This window comes from Eleginops maclovinus, chromosome 5, assembly GCF_036324505.1.
Source record: "Eleginops maclovinus isolate JMC-PN-2008 ecotype Puerto Natales chromosome 5, JC_Emac_rtc_rv5, whole genome shotgun sequence".
Classification (NCBI taxonomy): domain Eukaryota; kingdom Metazoa; phylum Chordata; class Actinopteri; order Perciformes; family Eleginopidae; genus Eleginops; species Eleginops maclovinus.
Genome location: NC_086353.1, coordinates 6,476,575 through 6,495,914, shown reverse-complemented (window position 1 = coordinate 6,495,914; position 19,340 = coordinate 6,476,575). Strand labels below are relative to the sequence as shown.

The window sequence follows — 19,340 nt, the reverse complement described above, 5'->3', positions numbered from 1 at the left end:
GTTGAGAGGGTGTCATCTATTAAAGTTAGTTCTGAGCATTTCTGTTCAATTCCCACTGAGCAAACTCTTGAATCCACTTGTGCAGAGGGAGCTGCAGCACCTTGCACAGGAAACTCTTTTAAGGCAGCGTTTTGCTTGAGGCACCGTTGCCGGCTTGTGTGATATTACCATTTACCTGCTTTTTTGAATTTTATTTGAATCCGGATGAAAAGGTGTTGGCTGGCAGACATGTCTTAACCTCGTTTTTTTTTCTTCCATATTCTAATTTCTCAGATGCCAAATGACTGTGTTTTATACATCTATACTTTCCTGCCTGTTGGGACTTTACCTGCACTGGCAAAGAGGAAGAGAGTCTACAGCATTTCCCCAAGGATATGCATGCAGAGGGCAGGAAACATCAATCGGCCACCTTACATGGCGGATATCTGTTGATATGACAAGGTTTGTCAAGTGTTTTGAATCAGATGAAATGAAGCATTCCTCAAAGCTCCTTTTGGCATTGTTTGTGTTCAAAGATGCATCTGTGTGTGTATGTGGCAAATCATATTAACTTACATTTTGATATAGGTTTAGTTTACCAAGTTAAACATCTGTCTGTACAGTACTGTCTATAATCATACTGTATATTGAGGTTTACAATAGACTTGCAGCCGTTCCAAACCTGCCCAGTACGTGCAGCAAATGTCTTATTTTCCAATCTGCTGTTGATGGTTAACAACACATATTTAATGAGATACCAATATTTGGAAAACAATTTGGTGCACCCCTAGATGCAGGCTTTGGGAAAGTCTAAGTAACATAATAATGTTTAATCTTGGTAACATTCCCTTACCTTACCTGTTCCTTTTCCTTAATTTGATCCACCTAATGTGACTGTAATGTAACCAAGGAAAATAGCAAATGGAAAGTGCATATTATCTTGCCACTCACAATAATTGGATATAATATGTGACATTAGGAGCCCCAAATCATCATTTGGGTTAGATGGAGTCATCTGCATATAGTTATACCACTGAAACCAACAAGGTATACATGGCTTCTGTATTGATGCCAAGGGCAAGTTGTACTACTGTAGGTAAAGTATTTTACTGCATGGTATTAATAATATGTTTCCAGTGATGGTATCATTAAAAAAAACCAAATATGTTTCATTATTGGAAAACCCATTTATCCATTGGAGAAAGCAAGAAATTAAACCTGTGTGAATACCAACAATGAACACACAACTTACCTTACTCTTAAGCTTTGCATCGCATTATTTCTTTCTGTTCTGGAGGAGAACAATACCCAGAAATCAAGAACTAGCACAGGGTTATACACGGACCAATTCACCACATTTATGGGTTTTCACTTCCCTCAAATCAAGAGAGAGGTCTTTAGTCTGACTTGTTTTTAAATAAATATAGATTTCTAACTCAAATAAAAACTGTAACAACCTGACACATAACATGAAAATGTCCTTATTACAGATTTGAATACATTTGATTGTTGAGGATTAAAAGATGACATAGATTTTAAAGAAAAGACACACAAGGACAATCACAGTCAGTCACCTGGTTCTGCCACTTTACAACGAACTTGACAGTTACCTGTTTGACGGTCCTTCGTACTTAAGAACCCTTTCCTTCATATTATTGCTTATTGTTGGAAAAAATGGAAGTCTGTTTCAGAAAATAATCCTTCAATGCCTTACATATTGTAATAATCATCTCTTCTTTTTAGCCCAAGCAAGCACTTGGAGTAGTTTTTAATCACATAGGTAAAAATGTGGCATATTGATTTAAATATTCTTCTTTAGAAGCTGCCCAAATATCCTGTTAAACCTTAGATGAATATGTAGTCCTTGAACAGTAAATATACTTGAAACATAAGGACATCAAAAAAGACCTTTCCAAGGACACACATCTACAGGTAAAAAGGTTAAAAAAAACTGTTTTGAATTTAAGTATTAAAATGAAGTGTGTGTGAGACCTTAATGAGACAGAAAAAAAATCACACAAGGTCGTCTTTCCTAAGAACAGAAATTCCATCCCTGTGGGGCAGAAAAGACAGAACTTTTTGTTTTAGCAAACTGCCCATCAAATAAGCATAATTACCATCAGAATTCATACGGTGTTCTGAGACTCCTGAAGGCAAGCGGCCCCTCTCAAATTAGCAGCTCTGATAAATCACCATTAATTAGCTAATAAAAGCCAGCAGGTGGTTCGGAGCCCAAAGACATTCCCTGGTTGTCTGAATTATGTATATTACAGCAGTGCTCTGATAAAGTAAATGAGTAGGGGGAACAACACATAGGAGTTCTGGAGGGCCCTCTTGTAGGGATAATGCTCCAATCAAATCTCCTGCAATTCCACAATCCCACCCACAGGAATACAAGTGGCTCTGACCCCCACTCAAATCAGATAACACACAGGGCTCTGTGTGAGGCATATTTATACATGGATTATGCATACTGAATGCCGAGTTTGCCTTAGCCCACCCCTGAATGAAGAGCTTGTTAAGATGTTATACTTTCATTATAAAAACATAAGCCAATTATTTGGAGAACAGAGAGAGGTGGAATGATTGAGGCACAATGACCTCTCAGCATTGAGCTGACAAGGGCAGCATGTATTCTTGATCATCATCCTCATCATACATCATTGATCACTCAAACAGCACCACGTGTTGTTACCTGATGATTAGTCAAGAATGGGACTTCCATATTTATTTTAACCTGGGCTGTTGGCTATTATTGGTCGACATTACCTCAATACTGGGGCTTTAATTAATGAGTTATCAAAAAGTAATTAGTCCAGAAAGCTGAGTGAGACACATACACATGTATATACTATATTAACTTCATAGTTAAAAGCACCCATTGCTAATTACCAGATATCTTTACCAGTACTGTTCATTTATTTCTGGTTTTACCGCCTATCTAAATGGGTTTTCATTAATGATTTGTTGAACTCGCTACTTAATCATCCAATCAGATCAGCTTCAAATCATTATGTGTGTATATAGGTTTTGATTTTTTCCCATATTTTTACTTTTACTACTAAACCTTGTTAGCTTTACTTATTTAAGAAACTTCTCGATAAATGTAAGTAAAATGCATAGCAACCAATCACAACAGAAGAAAGCCCCTGATACGTTTTATATAGAGCAGGTCTACAACATACTCTTGAGTTCATTTTTGTTTAATGTTATTTATCAGTATTCCGTAGAAGATGGTCAGTACTATGATACATGTGTAGATTCACTGAGTGGGCTCTCATCACTTATACAAAGCCAAAATCAGACCACTTACCTTTTGAGTCGGTGTAGCTCAGGCACCCACTTCAAAAAATCCCTGTGAAGCATCATTAGCCTGAATAGGGGTTAATAAAGGGTAAATCAACACATAAAAGCTGCTTTGAAATCTGGTTAGCTGCTCGATCTTAGATAATAACTGGTTATTTGAATGCAGCTTTGCCACTGAAGGGATGTTTTCTGCAGTTTGATAAATAGATTTTTTGCAAAATGGCATTCTTTGCACATTATAATCCGTCTAACTCTGTTATATTCTGCAACAAGCAAATATCCCTGTCAGCAAATGCGCTCAGAAATCTAGTTTGCTTCTTTCCTCCTTGGGTAAATGAGCTCTTTTCTCTGGGTTAGATGTCCTGAGGCAGTCACTTGGCAGAGGGTGAAAGAAATGGCAAAAAGGCATCCACACAAGTGGGACATGGGAGCAGATGGGACACTGATTGCAGTGTTGTTTACAGCTGTTGAGGTCCTTGCGCACTGCTATATAGAGGTCAGAAAGTATGTCTGTCTGCCACATTTCACAGCACAGCCACTGAGATGCACAGGCATTTCTGCGGCGAATCTCATTATAAATATTAGGGATGTTAAAAAGGCATGACGATGGGATGTATTTTTGGGTGTTTTCTCACCAGGGGTTATTTTTTGGGATGATTGCTATTCTTTTACACCATATCAGTTTTGTCCATACATTTTCTCAGCAGAAAAACAGCAATCTGCATATTCTAACAGGAAGTGGTATGGAAATAAAAAGGACAGCAGAGGGTGAGAGAGAGAGTAACTGGAAGGAAAGCCATCCAACACAAAGGTCTTTGACGATCGTTAACATTTCTTTATGCTCGCATTGAATCACTTTATATGGTTTTACTGGGGACGTTGACCATTTAGGATTGCTCCATCAGGGTGCTGACTATACTCTGTATCTCAAGCAATAATAGCCCGGAGCGGCAGGTGAAATATATGCAAAATAATCAACCTTTTGCAAAGGCACCTCGGAAGCACACATTTCGACAGCACAGTGTAATCAAATATAGAGTGTGGCATCAACTACCTTTGCAGAGACATTACTTCCCACACAGAAAGTGCATGGCAGGATCATGTAACTTTTGTCATAGGCAATAAAAATATTATATACCTCTCATTTCCATTTCAATCATTGACGCACTGGCTGTAATGTGGACTTGATGGTCAATCAGAAACATTGTCCTTTTGACATTATATATATATATATATGAATAATAATTTCATTAAAGCAAAATCTATTATCTTGCCGGAAAGTTTCCGTCTATACTTTGAATAATACCTTTTATTTTAGATTATGTAACTGTTCTGTATTCCCACATTTGTGTTCTTAACGCCTTTATTGTAGTTTCATTAGCTGCATTCATTTCCTCCTTTGTATTCCTTTTATATGAAAACGGTTGCTTGAAAATATACTATTGGTACATTTTCCTACCTTTTTATAAATCCATAGCATTTCTTTTATCGTGTGTGAACTGTCAGATCTTTCTGTACCATTGATACTCTGGTTGGGTCAATGTTTTCAGTCAGAACATGGGATTGTTTTTTACTTCACATGTTTTTTCAGTTGGATTTTCAAGAAAAGTTACCATGATACCATCAACCTAAGAATAATAATCCTATTTGTACTCTAATTTCTCAATCTGTAGAAGATTTGTCTACATCAAGCAACCATTTCTGTGCATTTGAAAGGACAAGATGACCGCCATGGTAGCAAAATGAATAACAATAAAGACCATCTGCTTTTACAAAGCCTATCATAAAATGTGTTACATTGATAGCCCACACTATACCTATGTACAGCATGAGTCTCTGCATTAGGTGCAGGGTGTAGTGATTTGTGGCTCACACCAACTGAGGGACATAAAAAAGAGATGAACAGACATAAAACACCGTGTGTGGGAAACTTATAGAGAGTCTCATTAACAAGGCGGGTTCCAAAGTGTATAAAACAGTCTAATGGGATCCTAAATGTATGTGATTTTTGTCCTCTATAGACTCAGTTTCTGTACCCCTAAAACTCTGCAGCTCTGAGTTAACACCAACCATAGAGACTCGATATAATTTAACACTAAATAATGATTTATTTGGATATTCAAATGCTGACTTAATCTTTGTATCCGGGACTTGCTTATAAGACAGGACTCATTTCATCACCAAAATGTGGCAAATTTATGAATGTCTTGTGTTGTTAACTATGATGGCATTCTAGTAGATAATGTATTTTTAATAATGCAAATATTTTAATTAGCCCAGCCCCCTCTCCATGCTTGTAATCTCAAGTGAATAGGGTTGTGTGTTGTTGTTAGCTCAGGTCTTTCTGCACACACCACCTTCTGCTTTTCATCTAAAACAAATAAAGTCTGATCAGTTTATGTTTTCCGAATTGTTAATTCTCAAAATAAATGTATACACATGTAACCAGCTTCAAACACAGGCAGAGCTGAATTTGGGATCAGTTTTATAAAACATCAACGGGGTTTATTTACATGGCAGCCAGCAAACACTGCTTAGCAGTAGGGTATTGTTTTGATATGATATACCGTATATGTTCATAGATTACGTAATGCTTCACATATTTAATCCAATCATATAGCAGATCCATGTTTGTGTTTAGGGTTTGAGACTGTGTGTGAGTGTGTGTGTCCTTATTGGTGCTTTGAGATGCATAGCCACTGAAGCCATAATTTAGTCCATTATGTCCTCTGGTTTGCAGTCGTAGCCCCGGGCCTCTGGCACTGAACGTTGTGTCATTTGCTACCAACTGGGTTTTTGATGAGAGTGTGTGACCTAGACGCCTCATCCCTCACCACTGTCTCATTCCCTTTATTTACATCTGTCTTTAGCATTCTAATTACTCTCTTTATTGCTTTAGCCTGGAGGAATCTGTTATACTGGAGGGAGAAAAAAGACTAAGGACACTGGAGTTTTAACCAATAATAAAGCAGCATAACTTCCATTACCCATAGGCAAAGATTGGGCCTGTGAGGGTCTCCTGTTATGGGCTCTGGGCTAGATGACAGAAAAGCTTTCTCTGCAGGGTTTACATGCAGGGGGACATTTTTTAAATCTTTGCATTTCAATATAATTTGTCTTACATGGTCAATAGAGAATAGATTTTCCTGATAATAATAACCAGGTTTATAGATGTGTTTGTTGGTGATCCTCTAGGAAAATGTTGATAGGTTTTAGCCTATTCATTGGTTTGGCTAAATGTATTGAGTGCTTATATATTTAGCATTTTCTCCCACTAAATTGCATTTTGTCTTTCAGTTTCTGCTGATATGTGAAGCCATAAAAAGGATGAGTATGGAGCACATTGTCTATTTTTTTTGGTCAATGTAACAAAAACTTTTAAATGTTCTGTCCCTTCCCACAGAATTTTATGAAATAGCATCCAGAGCAGCCACAGCAGTCTTTAATGAGCTCTCAACTTTAAAGACTTGAAGGATATTAACAAGCTGCTTGACAAATGGTGCTTAGAAGCACATTAAAGACGCAGCTAATGGCGCGCATAATGACGGCTAATTTTCGATCAGATATAAATTAGAGCCCCCAACAGTTATTTGCCTTAAGGACTTTATGTAAATGATTCTGTTCTGTATAAACTGAAAACTGAGAGAGTGAGTGAGTGAGAGAGAGGAGGGGGGAGAGAGACTAGCTCTCCTTGTGGGTATGATTAATAGATCTGCAACAGAGCAGGGCTGTCAAAACCCAATGAACACACATCCAGCAGACAGCTCTACCACCTTCTCATTAAGGTCCAATCTCTACGAGGTCTACAACTTACTCATTCGGAACACCGAAACAGCCTCTGAGAACGAGCGGGGGTGAATCTGACTGGATGGATGCAAAGGGAAGATCAGGAGGAAAGGGAACGCAAAGAGGGGAGCTGTTCATAAATGTGTACACCCATCCCATGTTGTTTAATATTTGATGGCTGAAGGCACTTTGATGCCATCAATTTACACGTTAGGTCATAATGCATAACCGAGTTCACATGGTGTGACTGAATTAAATGCTGAACACATTTAGTTAATAGCTTATACATTCATATACATTATGAAGAATCCTCACATTAAGATCTGTCATCGTGATGTCAAAGGTCCTGCTGCGTTCTTTAAAACTGGAATGATCCACTGATTTGATTCACCTTTAATCAAAGTGACTTAATCAGATTGAATATCCTGTCTTATATAATGCCGTAAACAGGACACTTTCACAAGGATCTTTTAGTTTTTTATTAACATGTGATTGTATTAGTCTTTGACATACATATATTGATATACAGTGCGCTACGTATGTTAATACAAATAATGTAGAGTCAAATAGAGGTTTTTTATTTGATACACTAACAATTCACAAGCAATTAAAATTAAATTATCTGCAAAACAAAATTTAAACATCATTTTGAAGATATTCTTTATATATTTACAAGTTTAAATTGGACCGTTTTTTGGTACCGGGCAAGTTTTACGCTTCAAAGCATGGATTATTTTGTGATATAAAGTTGTGAAACAGTATGCATTTACAGAATAAGTCAAACCTGTTCAAACCTTCTTTATTCAGATTATCATCAAGATTAGCATTTTAGTCAATGATATTTATTCACCAAAATTGAACAAGCAAATTAATGAGATATATTTTAAACAGAAATGGGAATAATCCAAACTGTTTGCTGAACATTTGGTTCCCCCTATATTATTTTAAAGTAGATGGTCGTACCCTCTCTGAATTATAAACAGCTGCTTTTGATTTAAAATGGTCGTGTCCATTAGGCAACAGTAAAAGTGGAAAAAGCTCAAGTTTAAGATTTAATCATGCAAAGAGGTTTTGGCTTTTATGAACTCAACTGACCTCATCCTTCATATGAGGGCCTGGAGATTCCTTTCTTTATTTTCACACGCAGATATTTTATGTTTCATGTCTAACATCATATGAGCACAGGCCCCAAATGTCACATTAATTACTTATATAAATATTTATTTAAAAAAATGCTTTTTCTTGAAGGGCATTTCTTCCATTTGCCTATAAGAGCAATAGTGTAACAGTCATGTTTTCAGTTTTTTACTGGTGTTCCTCACACACCCCTAGCTGTAAGAAAAGGTAATGCATATTTGTGGCAGGAAGGACGTTGATTACTTTATTTTTATTATCGGCAGAAAATGCCTAAACTAAGTCTTAATTTGTGAGAGCTGGTTATTTTCTCAATTATGTATGTATTATCTGTACTGATAAACCCTACAGTGGCATTCATATTTACTGAACACACATCATCTGTTCTTGATAAAGTGTAAAACACCATGATGTTGAAGATAGCTGTGCTGCAACAGTCTAGCCTGGCTTAGACAGTATTTCCCCTCAAGCAAAATCATTTGAATATTCATTTAGATTCACGTTGAAAAATAAAACCCACAAATTCAAAAAGTGGACTCAACGATATGGATGTTAAAAATCAACAAACGCGAGAATTTAAGTCCTGAGTTCTATAGAAAATAAACTTTATGATTATATTAATTAGAAATGTATAACATACTGTAAATGAAAAAAGGGCTCCGGGGAAAGAGTAGAAACTTAGTTATGCATCCAAATCATTATTTTGGTGGCAGCCACATGTCAGGGGTGACTGTGGCCTCTCGGCACCCCCCCCCCCCCCCCCCCTAATCACGCCCCTGAGCTATTTTACTTATGAAGGCCGTGAACGTTTCAAAAAGCATTAAATTAAGAGTGCCATTTTTTTTTTTTGAAAATCCCCTTTTTTTGATTCGTAATGAAAACTCCCAAATATTGGTAAATTCAAATGTATCGGTGTCTTTTTTAAATTCTTTTTTTTACGCAGGCAACTTCCGAATAGCACCTAAAAACATTGAGTTTTATTTATTTCATTAAAATTGAAAATGCAATGTTAAATATCAGAACTCAAAATTAAAGCACTGCTTTTGAATACATCGAAGTCATACATTTTTAATAAGGAAGGAGTTCTTGTCTATGCTGTCTGGGCTGTATCCTACGTTTGCAGCACATCTCGATTTCCTTTTTTTTTACATTTCAAAGAAAAGATTAGAAATCACAGGCCTTTTCCTAAAACTATACATTTTTTAACAATTAAATACTTTTAATGGCCAACATCGCTATTATCTTTTCACTTTAACAAAAAATGTTCAGTGTTGTTTACCCGAGAATTCCAATACAATGCCAGAGATTTGTTGTCAGGCCTCTAAGTAATTGAGACATATTAAATTAGTACGGAACCAGCACACTTTTATTTTCACAATTCATACTGGTTTGGGTGTTTTTAAATCGCAACAACGACACAGTCTCTGGCCATGTGGTTAAATGAACGAATCTGTCTTCAATAAAAGGCGAGGACTGATCAATGTTGTTCATTATTAAAATGAAACATACTGTATTTGAACAAAAAGTAACCGTGGCATCAACTCGTCTGTTTATGAGTCTGCGCGTGGCAGATGAGTGTGTGTACTACGTGCGATTATATTAGAGAGAGGGGGGAGAGAGAGAGAGAGAGGAGGGAGCTGTTTCATTGGCAGATACAGTGTGGCTTTCCCTCCTTATGCATGCCATCCTAGATCAAAAAGTATCCCACCAGAATCCTTGTAGCCATCCAATGCTGCTCCATCGATTAGTTTCTGGAAAACACTTAACAAACTAATGACCATTGATGGCTGATTAATATTGCATCAACAACAACCGATTGGCGACAGTATCAAATGGCGATCGCAGCTTAACAAACAGGCAGCCATCTGACGCGTGCTGCACAATATGTTGGCGGGGCGAAATAGCCAACAGATGATAAATAAAAGCTTATAGCTGTGGTGCGTTCAATTCATGGCTCACACTTCGTCTAATTCGAGAGCAGTCGCGTCTTTGAAGGCAGACACTTGGCGTAAATGTACAGTTAAAATATTCTACTCCAGGGTCCCCAGGCGGAGCTCCGACAGTCCCTGGCCTCATTAAATTTTCATCACTATCCCTGTGAAAGGGGGGAAATGTTCAGGGGAAAGAGAAAAATAAAACAGAGGGCGTAATTATAACAAAAGGAAACAGCGCTGCCCTTTTCGTGTTGTAGAAAAGATCCCACAGTGTCGTGTTGTATAGGTTTCAATGTATGGGTGCACTAGTGTCTGTGGCTTTAAGGTAAACTGTTGGCTTCACATATTTATCATATAAAAAAGATCTTCGATTTTAAGTCATTGTACTACTGCTGCTGAGGCCTTTCTGTTCAATGTGTTTGTATTTTTTATTTCTCAGTGCTGGCTCCACATTGATTCGCTATCAAAGAATCCAGATCGATTTTCTCCCAATATGTGAAAGTGAAAGCAGGCAGCAGTCTGGATGAGAAGCTGCCTGTCTGTCTGCGTGTATGTGTGTTTTTGCGTGTGTGTGTGTGTGTGTGTGTGTGTGTGTGTGTGTGTGTGTGTGTGTGTGTGTGTGTGTGTGTGTGTGTGTCAAGCTAGGCTCCCTGCATAAAGTTAATTTCAATTCCCGATGAGACCCTCACTCGGCAGCCCTCCCTGACCAGCGGTAATTAACAGGGATAGCTAATGACTACTTAGCTCGCTCTTCATAATTATCTGGTTTTCATAATTCGATGTGTAATTTAATAATTCGCTCTTATTAACGTATTAAGTGAATGGCTCATTTAGGGGAAATTAGAAGCACTCACCAGGAGCATCTTTTAATTGATGAACCATCATGGCTGTCTCATTAATAAGGCTCGTTTTGATACTCTTAATTTGTCACCAGAAGGGCGATGGAGAGATTTTGGTTTATGATCAGAAGGGAAGGCGTTGTCTTTGCAGTTTAAAGACTATTTATTAATGTTTTTTTTGTTGGATAAATATTGAAGAAAGGATATATGACACATGTAATTAATTTAAGTCGTTATATGCTATAATAAATAATAGTTTTAAAATATTTGGTGGACACTTAAATGATAGTACACTGTAGGAAACTAAGGAAATACTGGTGCATAATACATTTTTAATGTTGTAAAAAAAATGCAAACACACTTTTTTCTAGCATTTCTAATTGACTATTTGATTAAACATACTTTTTTAAAGAAAGATACATTTGTTGTGTTTGCAGAATCACCTGCAAAAATTAACTGCCATGATCAATTAGAAGTTATCCCAAAATAATCTTATGCAAATCTATTCCAAGTGCCGTAAATAATCAGTGTAGTCGTGGAGGACAGGTTTCTGAAATGCTAATGTGTCTCAGGTATCTGTCCATGGTGCTGAAACGCTTGCTCAGCGCCCAACCTGCCAGTCAGCCTCTAAACCCCCTAAACAGCAGCTCTGCTGTGGACATGACATTCAAAATGCTCCCCTCTTCTTCTTTTTACCGTCCTCCTCCTCTAACCATAACTTCGAACCAAAGGTTTTGCTTCAAAGCCTGCGAGCCCGCATGCTGGAACGAAGCATGTTTGAGTGTGTATTTAAATAGAGACGGGCACGTTGGCAGGCGAGCTGTTTTTCTGGCGGGCTGACATCTGGCAAGTCTGCGCTCCAGGGACCCATCCAGCTCTCCATAGACCCCCTGATTAGACTCTAATAGAATATTAGCATTTGCTCTCAGGTAAGGCAACAGTGAGCTGCATAAGCTGGCAGCAAGTCAGTGCAGGAGCCACGTGTGTCTTTAACATTGATGGAAGAGAGATAAGGGCTCCTGTAAGGCCTGCTTTATGATGAGGCCTGGAGGAGGATGGTGCTGAGGCTAAATAGCTATTTCTAATTACCTTCTACATATTAATTTTAGTTACTCATCTGTTATATTATTAGACTTTGGAGAGATTAGGTGGGGGAGGGTTTGTTGTGGTGTCTTGCTCATGGGCACTGTGATAGGGCTCATGGATGTTTGCAAATTCAAACATGACACCTTTTGAGGATGTTAAAATCACATTACCTTTAAAAACCAAATGGCAAAAAATGTGAAGTTAAATATGCCCAAAGAATCCACAACATGTTTTTTAAAGCTGTGCAGCCCACAGCTAAACCGTTTCCAGCCTCCTCATCAATAAATAAATAAATAGATGAATAAATAAAATAATATTAATATGTCTGGATGAGACACATTACCCAGTGTAGTCATGGAAAACGTCCAATTAAATGTTAAAGTTTGTTCTTTAATGAAACACATATTGCAGTTCAATAATTCAATAAATTAAAATTACATGGATGTAATAAATTAATAGAATAATTTAACCAGAAACCAAAAAGCAACATACATTACAGAAATAAGTTACCTCAGCTAAAACAGCAATACAGCAAAAACCTGTACGGATATATTTATGTGCATCGACTGGTTCCAATGAAATATTTACATTGTACACGTATACTTCCATGAAGCTGTTTCTTTTGTCTTCAAGAAAAAACATTAGTTAAACAAGGTGATTTTAACAAGCAACGACTTCATAATGATGCGCGTATATTTATACAAATAAATAGCAGAAAACATACATAAAATAATTCAAAAAGAGAATACTATCTCATAAATATCTCGATTGTACCATCTCAAGTGTTAGAAATTGTAAACTACAATTTTGTGACTGTATTTCACAGTCGTTTCCCTTTAAACCAGAACAACACGCCTAACTTGCTGCAGAATTTGATTTTCTCAAGCAAAACGAGGAGGGGGGGAATCCCAATAAATATATAATGAAGTAAACATGACCTCACTCAATAAATAGTTCATAAGAGACCGGCCCACGCTGGATTGTAAACTTATTGCAGCCGGCCACAAATCATATTTTTTTAATTGTGAGATTCTGGGAAATCTTTACACATGAGTCACTATTTTGATATTTCCACATACTGAGGCCCAATAATAAAAACCTTATACCTTTATTCCAAACCCCGGGCATCTTAAAAATAGATCCCTGAATTTGATCACACATGGTAACAAAATACGTGGAATTAATTACACATTTAGACACAAAATGAAGTGTGTGACAATTAAATTATTAATTTACAAAGGATTATTTGGCAGTAATCTAATATTAGCTTTCAAGACCAAAAGTGTGTTATTCTCTCAATCCCCTCATGTACCCTGAATAAAATGTCAAACTGCATCGTAATGAACTCGGGAGTGATAATGTAGCTTATCCTATAAGCCAAACATATAAACACCAATAATCATCAACCAAGTGCTTCGAGTTAAACTAGTGTGTGCATAACAACGCTGTTCTCATTGGGGGTATTCTGCTAAAACAAACTATAGTCCTGAATTTAAACGAATTATAATAAAAAATGAAAGCATAGTCCTGTAAGTAATACTGCGTTGACATTAAAACGGTGAGGCATAGTAAGTGTGGAAACAGTGGTCTTACTTGCGCTGTCAAACGATGCTTTACTTGAATCCACGTCTCCCTCTCAGCGAGTAAAATACGTGACATGTGGGCTTTTCGAGTTTTTCAGTCATTGTTCATTTTAAGGAATTTTCGAAGTTCAAAGCACAAAGTCATCAATGATTGGAAAAAAGGTGTGAGATAGGAAATATGATACAAATCGTCTCTAAACAGTTCCAAGTCTTTTGGTGGTGGTGGTTCAGAGCGGTTTTAGACGCATGCAGAGTATTTCATTCGTTTCTGTTTCTGTCGCTGGTTGCAAAACCAGACCCGCACCACGTTCTTTTTCAGGTCAAGCTTCTCTGCGATTGCTGCGATTTTCTCCGAGGAGGGACGCGGCTGAATGGCGAAATAGGCCTCCAGTGACCTCTTCTCTGGTGCGGCTATCGACGTGCGCTTCCTCTTTTTCTCCGCGCCGTTGAACAACTCGGGTTTATTAAGTTTCTCCCTGTGTGATTTCTCGGCTTCTTCTAGCCATGCTTGCAGGATGGGCTTCAGAGCGATCATGTTGTTGTGAGATAGCGTCAGGGACTCGAATCGGCAGATGGTGCTCTGACTGAGGGAGCCCACCCCAGGAATCTTCAGGCTGGCTAAAGCTGACCCTACATCCGCCTGGGTAACCCCGAGTTTGATCCGTCTCTGCTTAAACCTCTCTGCAAATGCTTCCAAGTCCCTGGGATCGGCGTCCACGTCGCTCATGCCCATGTGCTGCTGTAGCCCGTGGGCATGAGCCATGTTGAGGGCTGCCTGGTGCATGTGGTTCATACCCGCCATGTGGGCAGGGTGCGTAGCCGTGGAAACCACCGAGCCATCCGGCCCTGCCATGGCTCCTAGTGCCAGTCCCGGGGTGATGTGATCCAGCAGATCCCCCTCCAGTGCCTGGTGGGGCTGGTGGTGGTGGTGATGATGGTGGTGATGGTGGTGGCCAGACAAGGCGGACGGATGAGAAATAGGCACCGAGGAGGCGGAGGAGGACGACGAGGTGCAGGGTAGAGTGTTCATGGTGTGGTAGGTTGCGTCCGGCTTGAAGGGACTGTGATGTGGAGGGTGGTGGTGGTTCTTGTTCTGCGAGGCTATATCCACCGCCGCTAGAGCTTCAGCCCGGGCCAACAAACTCTCATCCAAGCCTCCGAATATATTGCTCTGCAATTGCAAATAGAATGCACACATAGCTGTCAGCAGGGACTTCTCCCTCCACTCCTCGGTTTAAAACATTTCCAGAATGTGAAAAAAAGAAACCCCAGAAAAAAAAGGAGCACACAAAGCAAGACACATGCAACATCCCAGGTCATAAAAATTAATACGCAAGGCAAAGCCGACTGAATACATAAGTTGAGCAGAGGAGAAAAAAAAATATGGAGGTGTTGGGTGATTTGCTGTGCAGACATGAAAAAAACATCAAGCAAAAAAGTGGGCTGTCAAAATGTGCCTTTAAGCAGTGATTATGCAGAATACCTACCGGTGGGGTTGGGAGACAGGCTCTGCGCATCGCCTCGGAGCTGCCGCTGCTGTTGATGATGGAGTTGCTGTGTCGGGCGGACGAGCAGGAGGATGAGGCTACATTGGAATTCGAGTTTGTTGAATGCAACGAATACTTGGGTTCGGGCAAGCTGGTGTGGGCCATAGCAAAATGCTGCTTGCTGTTCAGAGACATCATCATCATATTTGCGGGCGTCCAAGCCTCGGCAAGTTCCTTTTAATAAGTTAAGACTCCGCCTCCTAGGTTGGGAGTTGAAGCCCAATTGCTTCACAGGAATCTCAAGTCACTGGCGAGTAAAGGGTAAGCTGAAGACGGTCGTCCAACAATGAAGTTATCACATCTATTTATTAAATCTATCAGAGGTAAGGTGGTCTTTTTTGGAAGATGAGATAACGCGAACATCAACAAGCCATGCAACTAAGCGCAACCGATACCTTTTCCCGTCTGGAGGTGATGTGGCGCGATAGTTAAAAGAAATAACCTGTTTTTTTTGTCCTGCAAACGTCTCCACCGTGTATAATATTTTTTTTTGTTGCCTTGGATTTTTTTTGTGGCGGAACTCCTCAATGACGACGCCAGAAAATTGAAAAAAGTTTCTCTCCGTCTCTTAGGATTTCCAAAAGACGTCAAGTTTAAAACAGATGCCGATTTCGTTGACCTGTTTTGGGGTTTTTTGTGAAAAGTTTCCGTCTTGAAATGACCGTAAGTGAGAAGTAATGGCGTTGACAAGTCTCTGTACCTCGTTGAATGCTGCGGGGACCCGAACTGCCTCTGCTCTGAGGCGAAGGGCAGACTGAGTCTCTCTCCGCCTCTCTCTCTTTCTCTCTCTCTCTCTCCCAAACCCCCCTCCTCTAAAGCACACTCCCCCTCTCTCTCTACTGCTTTCAGTTTCTCGCCCTCTCTCTCTTTCTCACACACACACACACACACACACACACACACACACACACACACACACACACACACACACACACACACACACTGTTTCCAGCTGTACCTGAAAAACCCTTTCATGATTTATTATTCTTCATTAGCCACACCAGCACCACCGCCACGGCCGCCGCTGGGGACTCTGCGCATGGGCAGTCTGCGACAAAGGCATTTATTTCAAATGACTACTTCTTACCACCAGCACCTCGTTACCAACACCTCGTCTCATGAAGTTCGGAGACTTTTTAAAATCCGCTTTATTGCACCTGAATATATTGTATTTTTTTGTAATGGAAAATATATTTTAATTGTTCCAAATGTGCCTCCGATGAATGCCATGGACAGCACCAGGCAATATATTAGGTCGATATTCTCCAAAATTATTATCGTGAAGACAGTTCTGTCATTTTATATTCTACAAAAATACAAGCTGTAATTTATTTTTATTTTCTTTATTTGTATTTTAACTAATATAAAATGATTGGCAATAGCTCAAGTAACATCAACGTGTAGAGGAAATGTTTCATAATATCGCTTGTAATTTCTTCTCCTTTGTTGCAAGGACAATTGTATAAATCTTGAATAATTTCAGAAATAAATCCCTAACCATGTAAGAAAATTAAAACGTATTTTTTTCTGTTTTGTATTGTTTTGTGCATGTTATGTTGCATGCACAAAATGGCAATATACTTGTCGAATGTCGATAAAAGTCCATATTTAAAAATAATTAGCACTATTAAATTGCAAATCTTTATACTTGTCATGTCAGGCTATTGTCTTATCCCTCCTCTAATTAAGCCACATTATCGGTAATTTAAATCCTTTTATCACATTGTAATTAACAAGGGGTGTCTAATCTGTTTGATATGATTACGTCTATTGGAGGAGATAGCTATCGTGTAAGTCTCTCGGAGGTTTTGAAGTATTTTATGGAAAACAATGCCTCTTGGATTTTTTTTTCCTTCTGTATTTTTGCTGTATACCTCTCTCTCTCTCTCTCTCTCTCTCTCTCTCTCTCTCTCTCTCTCTCTCTCTACACACGCACACACGGACAAAGGTGTGACATCTTGTAGTTATGAAGCAGTCATCAATGTCTTTGACAGGCAATGAGGTTGACCCGTTAATCACCTTAAATGTGTTAATAATATACATCGCTAATGTTAAGGAGTCCACATTAAATTCCCACCGTTTAACTGGATATTATTAAGTATGGTGTTAATTATAATAATTACGGACACGAACTCGGCATGTGGCCACAGCTGCGCGCCGCTGTAATAGAAGTGTGAAAGTCCGTTAATGGAGGCTACCGATGTTACTGCGTTAACGTGGCTTCTTGAACACGTCGGTATGTCAGCTCCCGTTTTGTTTTCGTTTTTTCTTGATCCATGCAGACATTTGCTACGTCCCAATGGCAGCGACAAAAACCCTATTGGTGTTGCTGCAGCAGTTTTACAGAGAGCCATCATGTTGCCTCCCCAGCGGGACAACAGCCACCTCCAGACAGGAGACAGAGATCAGGCTCAGGAGACATCAAGGAGCAATCAGTGTCTGCTCACATATACCGACAGACTGATTTATGATGAAACTTTAAAGAAATCATTTATATTTCACCACCTCTAAATTGGTGTATGAAATTTTCATCCACAATGAAACACACAAAAAAAGTATATCTTAAGTCAAATAAATCAGCCTGAGCTGCTCCCAAGCAATTGACTTTGAAGGACGTTTTCAACACTTTCCTGAGTGTGTTCACGTACCTTTAGGCTTTTACTTTCTGTGCAAACAGCTTTCTTTCTTTGAGGGAGGACAGTTTGTCAGACTGGTTAACAGAATCACCTTTGAAGGGTCTGCGTCTGCAACAGAAACACAATTAACTAGCAATCCTGGATATTTATGTAAGAATCAGACCCTTTTTTCGGCTAGTGTAGTTGTTTTGATTATCATATGTCTTTTAATTTGGTCTATGTTTAATTAATATTCAGTTAATTTACATTATGATAGCATATAGATATAGATTCATTAGCAAAATAGATAAATAAACAAAACCCCTAACGAGATGTAATTTAGGTAAGCCAAATGGTATTAACAAATTATTTGACTATATAGCAAAAGACTTAAATATATAAAATGGGTGCCAAATGATAAACATCACACACTTGAGAACGGGCTAGTTTTGTTGCCACTTTTTAAAACGTTACTCATTGTCAGCTGAATGCCCTTCCAGTTAAAAAAAGATTGGCCTCCATTTGTGTCGTCACACTGATCCAGTAATTGGTGTGAATGTTGCTATCATACAAAGACTTGTCTCAATGCAGGAAGGTGCAGTCGTACCTTACCTTTTACAAAACATAAGCCCTCAGTAGAATTGTGCAAGGAAAGATTTCTCTGACTTCAATGATTTTTACTACACATAAATACATTGGCACTGTCTGAAAAAAAGCAAAAGCCCAAGTAAAATAGAGAGAGCAGATGCAGCAAGGCTTGATATAACTCAGGTAACTTGTTTGCTTTTTTTCCTCCTCACTCTCTTACTTACATCCGAATCAAGGAGTGCTGCAGAGGTGTCTGTGTGCTTTACACAAAGACATACTCTTCTCAGCCTCCCTCAGGAGCTCTCCACGTTAACAATCCCAATTACACCGAGACCACCAGAGACAGCTGTTTTTATTACAGAGCCGCTCCTTTGTGCCGCCAACAAGGTATCTCCGCTCCTAGACTGAACACAGAGATAAAGCTACACACAGAGAGAAAGAGGAGAGAAGTGTGGAGTGAAGTGGATGAAGTCTCTTGGCTGCTCGCAGTGGCGATACCTTTATTCACAGCTTCCCCCTCCCTTTTCTGATGTTGTGGAGCTCTTTACATGTCGGAGCAGAAGGTCAATGCTTGTTGGGAGAGGGTCCACATAGAGATCAGGATCTAACTCAAGGCAACAGCAAATCACACAAAGAAGGGGGGTGTTTCAGCCACTAACGGCAGTACTTTATTTATTCATCTGCTTTGCCTGGGAAATGTGACAGGTTCCGCAAGGAACATTGTGGCTTTAATGTGTTGTTTAAATGCATACAACAAAAGGTAAAAGCCTTCAGGATTTACTGAATGTCACACTGTACTGTAGCTCTCAGGGGGAACAAGTGGCTCACCACTTGAGATAATGAAAGAGGTTTCAAAAACTGCACTTGAATTGCTGCTCAACTGTTATACAAACTGTGAAACGGTTTTGTGTTTGATCTCAAAATGGGTCTAAATAAAAGCTTC

At 39.0% G+C, this 19,340-nt stretch overlaps 1 protein-coding gene and 1 long non-coding RNA gene across 3 annotated transcripts in view; one reads left to right on the top strand and one right to left on the bottom strand.

Annotated features, from left to right (window-relative positions):
- LOC134865145 (uncharacterized) overlaps positions 1 to 16,300 on the top strand; it is a 56,033-nt gene extending 39,733 nt beyond the window's left edge. Inside the window, exons 3-4 of one of the 2 annotated variants that reach the window (XR_010165902.1) lie at positions 274 to 441; positions 16,190 to 16,300. This is a non-coding gene — a long non-coding RNA (uncharacterized LOC134865145). Of the gene's footprint in view, positions 1 to 273; positions 1,180 to 16,189 lie in introns of those variants that run through there. The other variant, XR_010165901.1, reaches the window with a different exon arrangement.
- On the bottom strand, positions 12,483 to 15,904 carry pou4f2 (POU class 4 homeobox 2). Its single transcript, XM_063884252.1, has 2 exons — positions 15,135 to 15,904; positions 12,483 to 14,818 (listed from the first exon to the last, which is right to left on the bottom strand). Exons 1-2 carry the CDS (start codon positions 15,336 to 15,338, stop codon positions 13,886 to 13,888), a joined length of 1,137 nt encoding a protein of 378 aa, XP_063740322.1. The 5' UTR covers positions 15,339 to 15,904; the 3' UTR covers positions 12,483 to 13,885.
- Positions 16,301 to 19,340: the final 3,040 nt, after the last annotated feature.

Excerpts from the sequence above, each read along its gene's own strand:
- pou4f2 (XM_063884252.1), bottom strand. The coding sequence starts at position 15,338 with ATGATGATGATGTCTCTGAACAGCAAGCAGCATTTTGCTATGGCCCAC. Across the intron at positions 14,819-15,134 it reads CCTGTCTCCCAACCCCACCG|AGCAATATATTCGGAGGCTT; the intron begins GTAGGTATTCTG and ends TTGCAATTGCAG.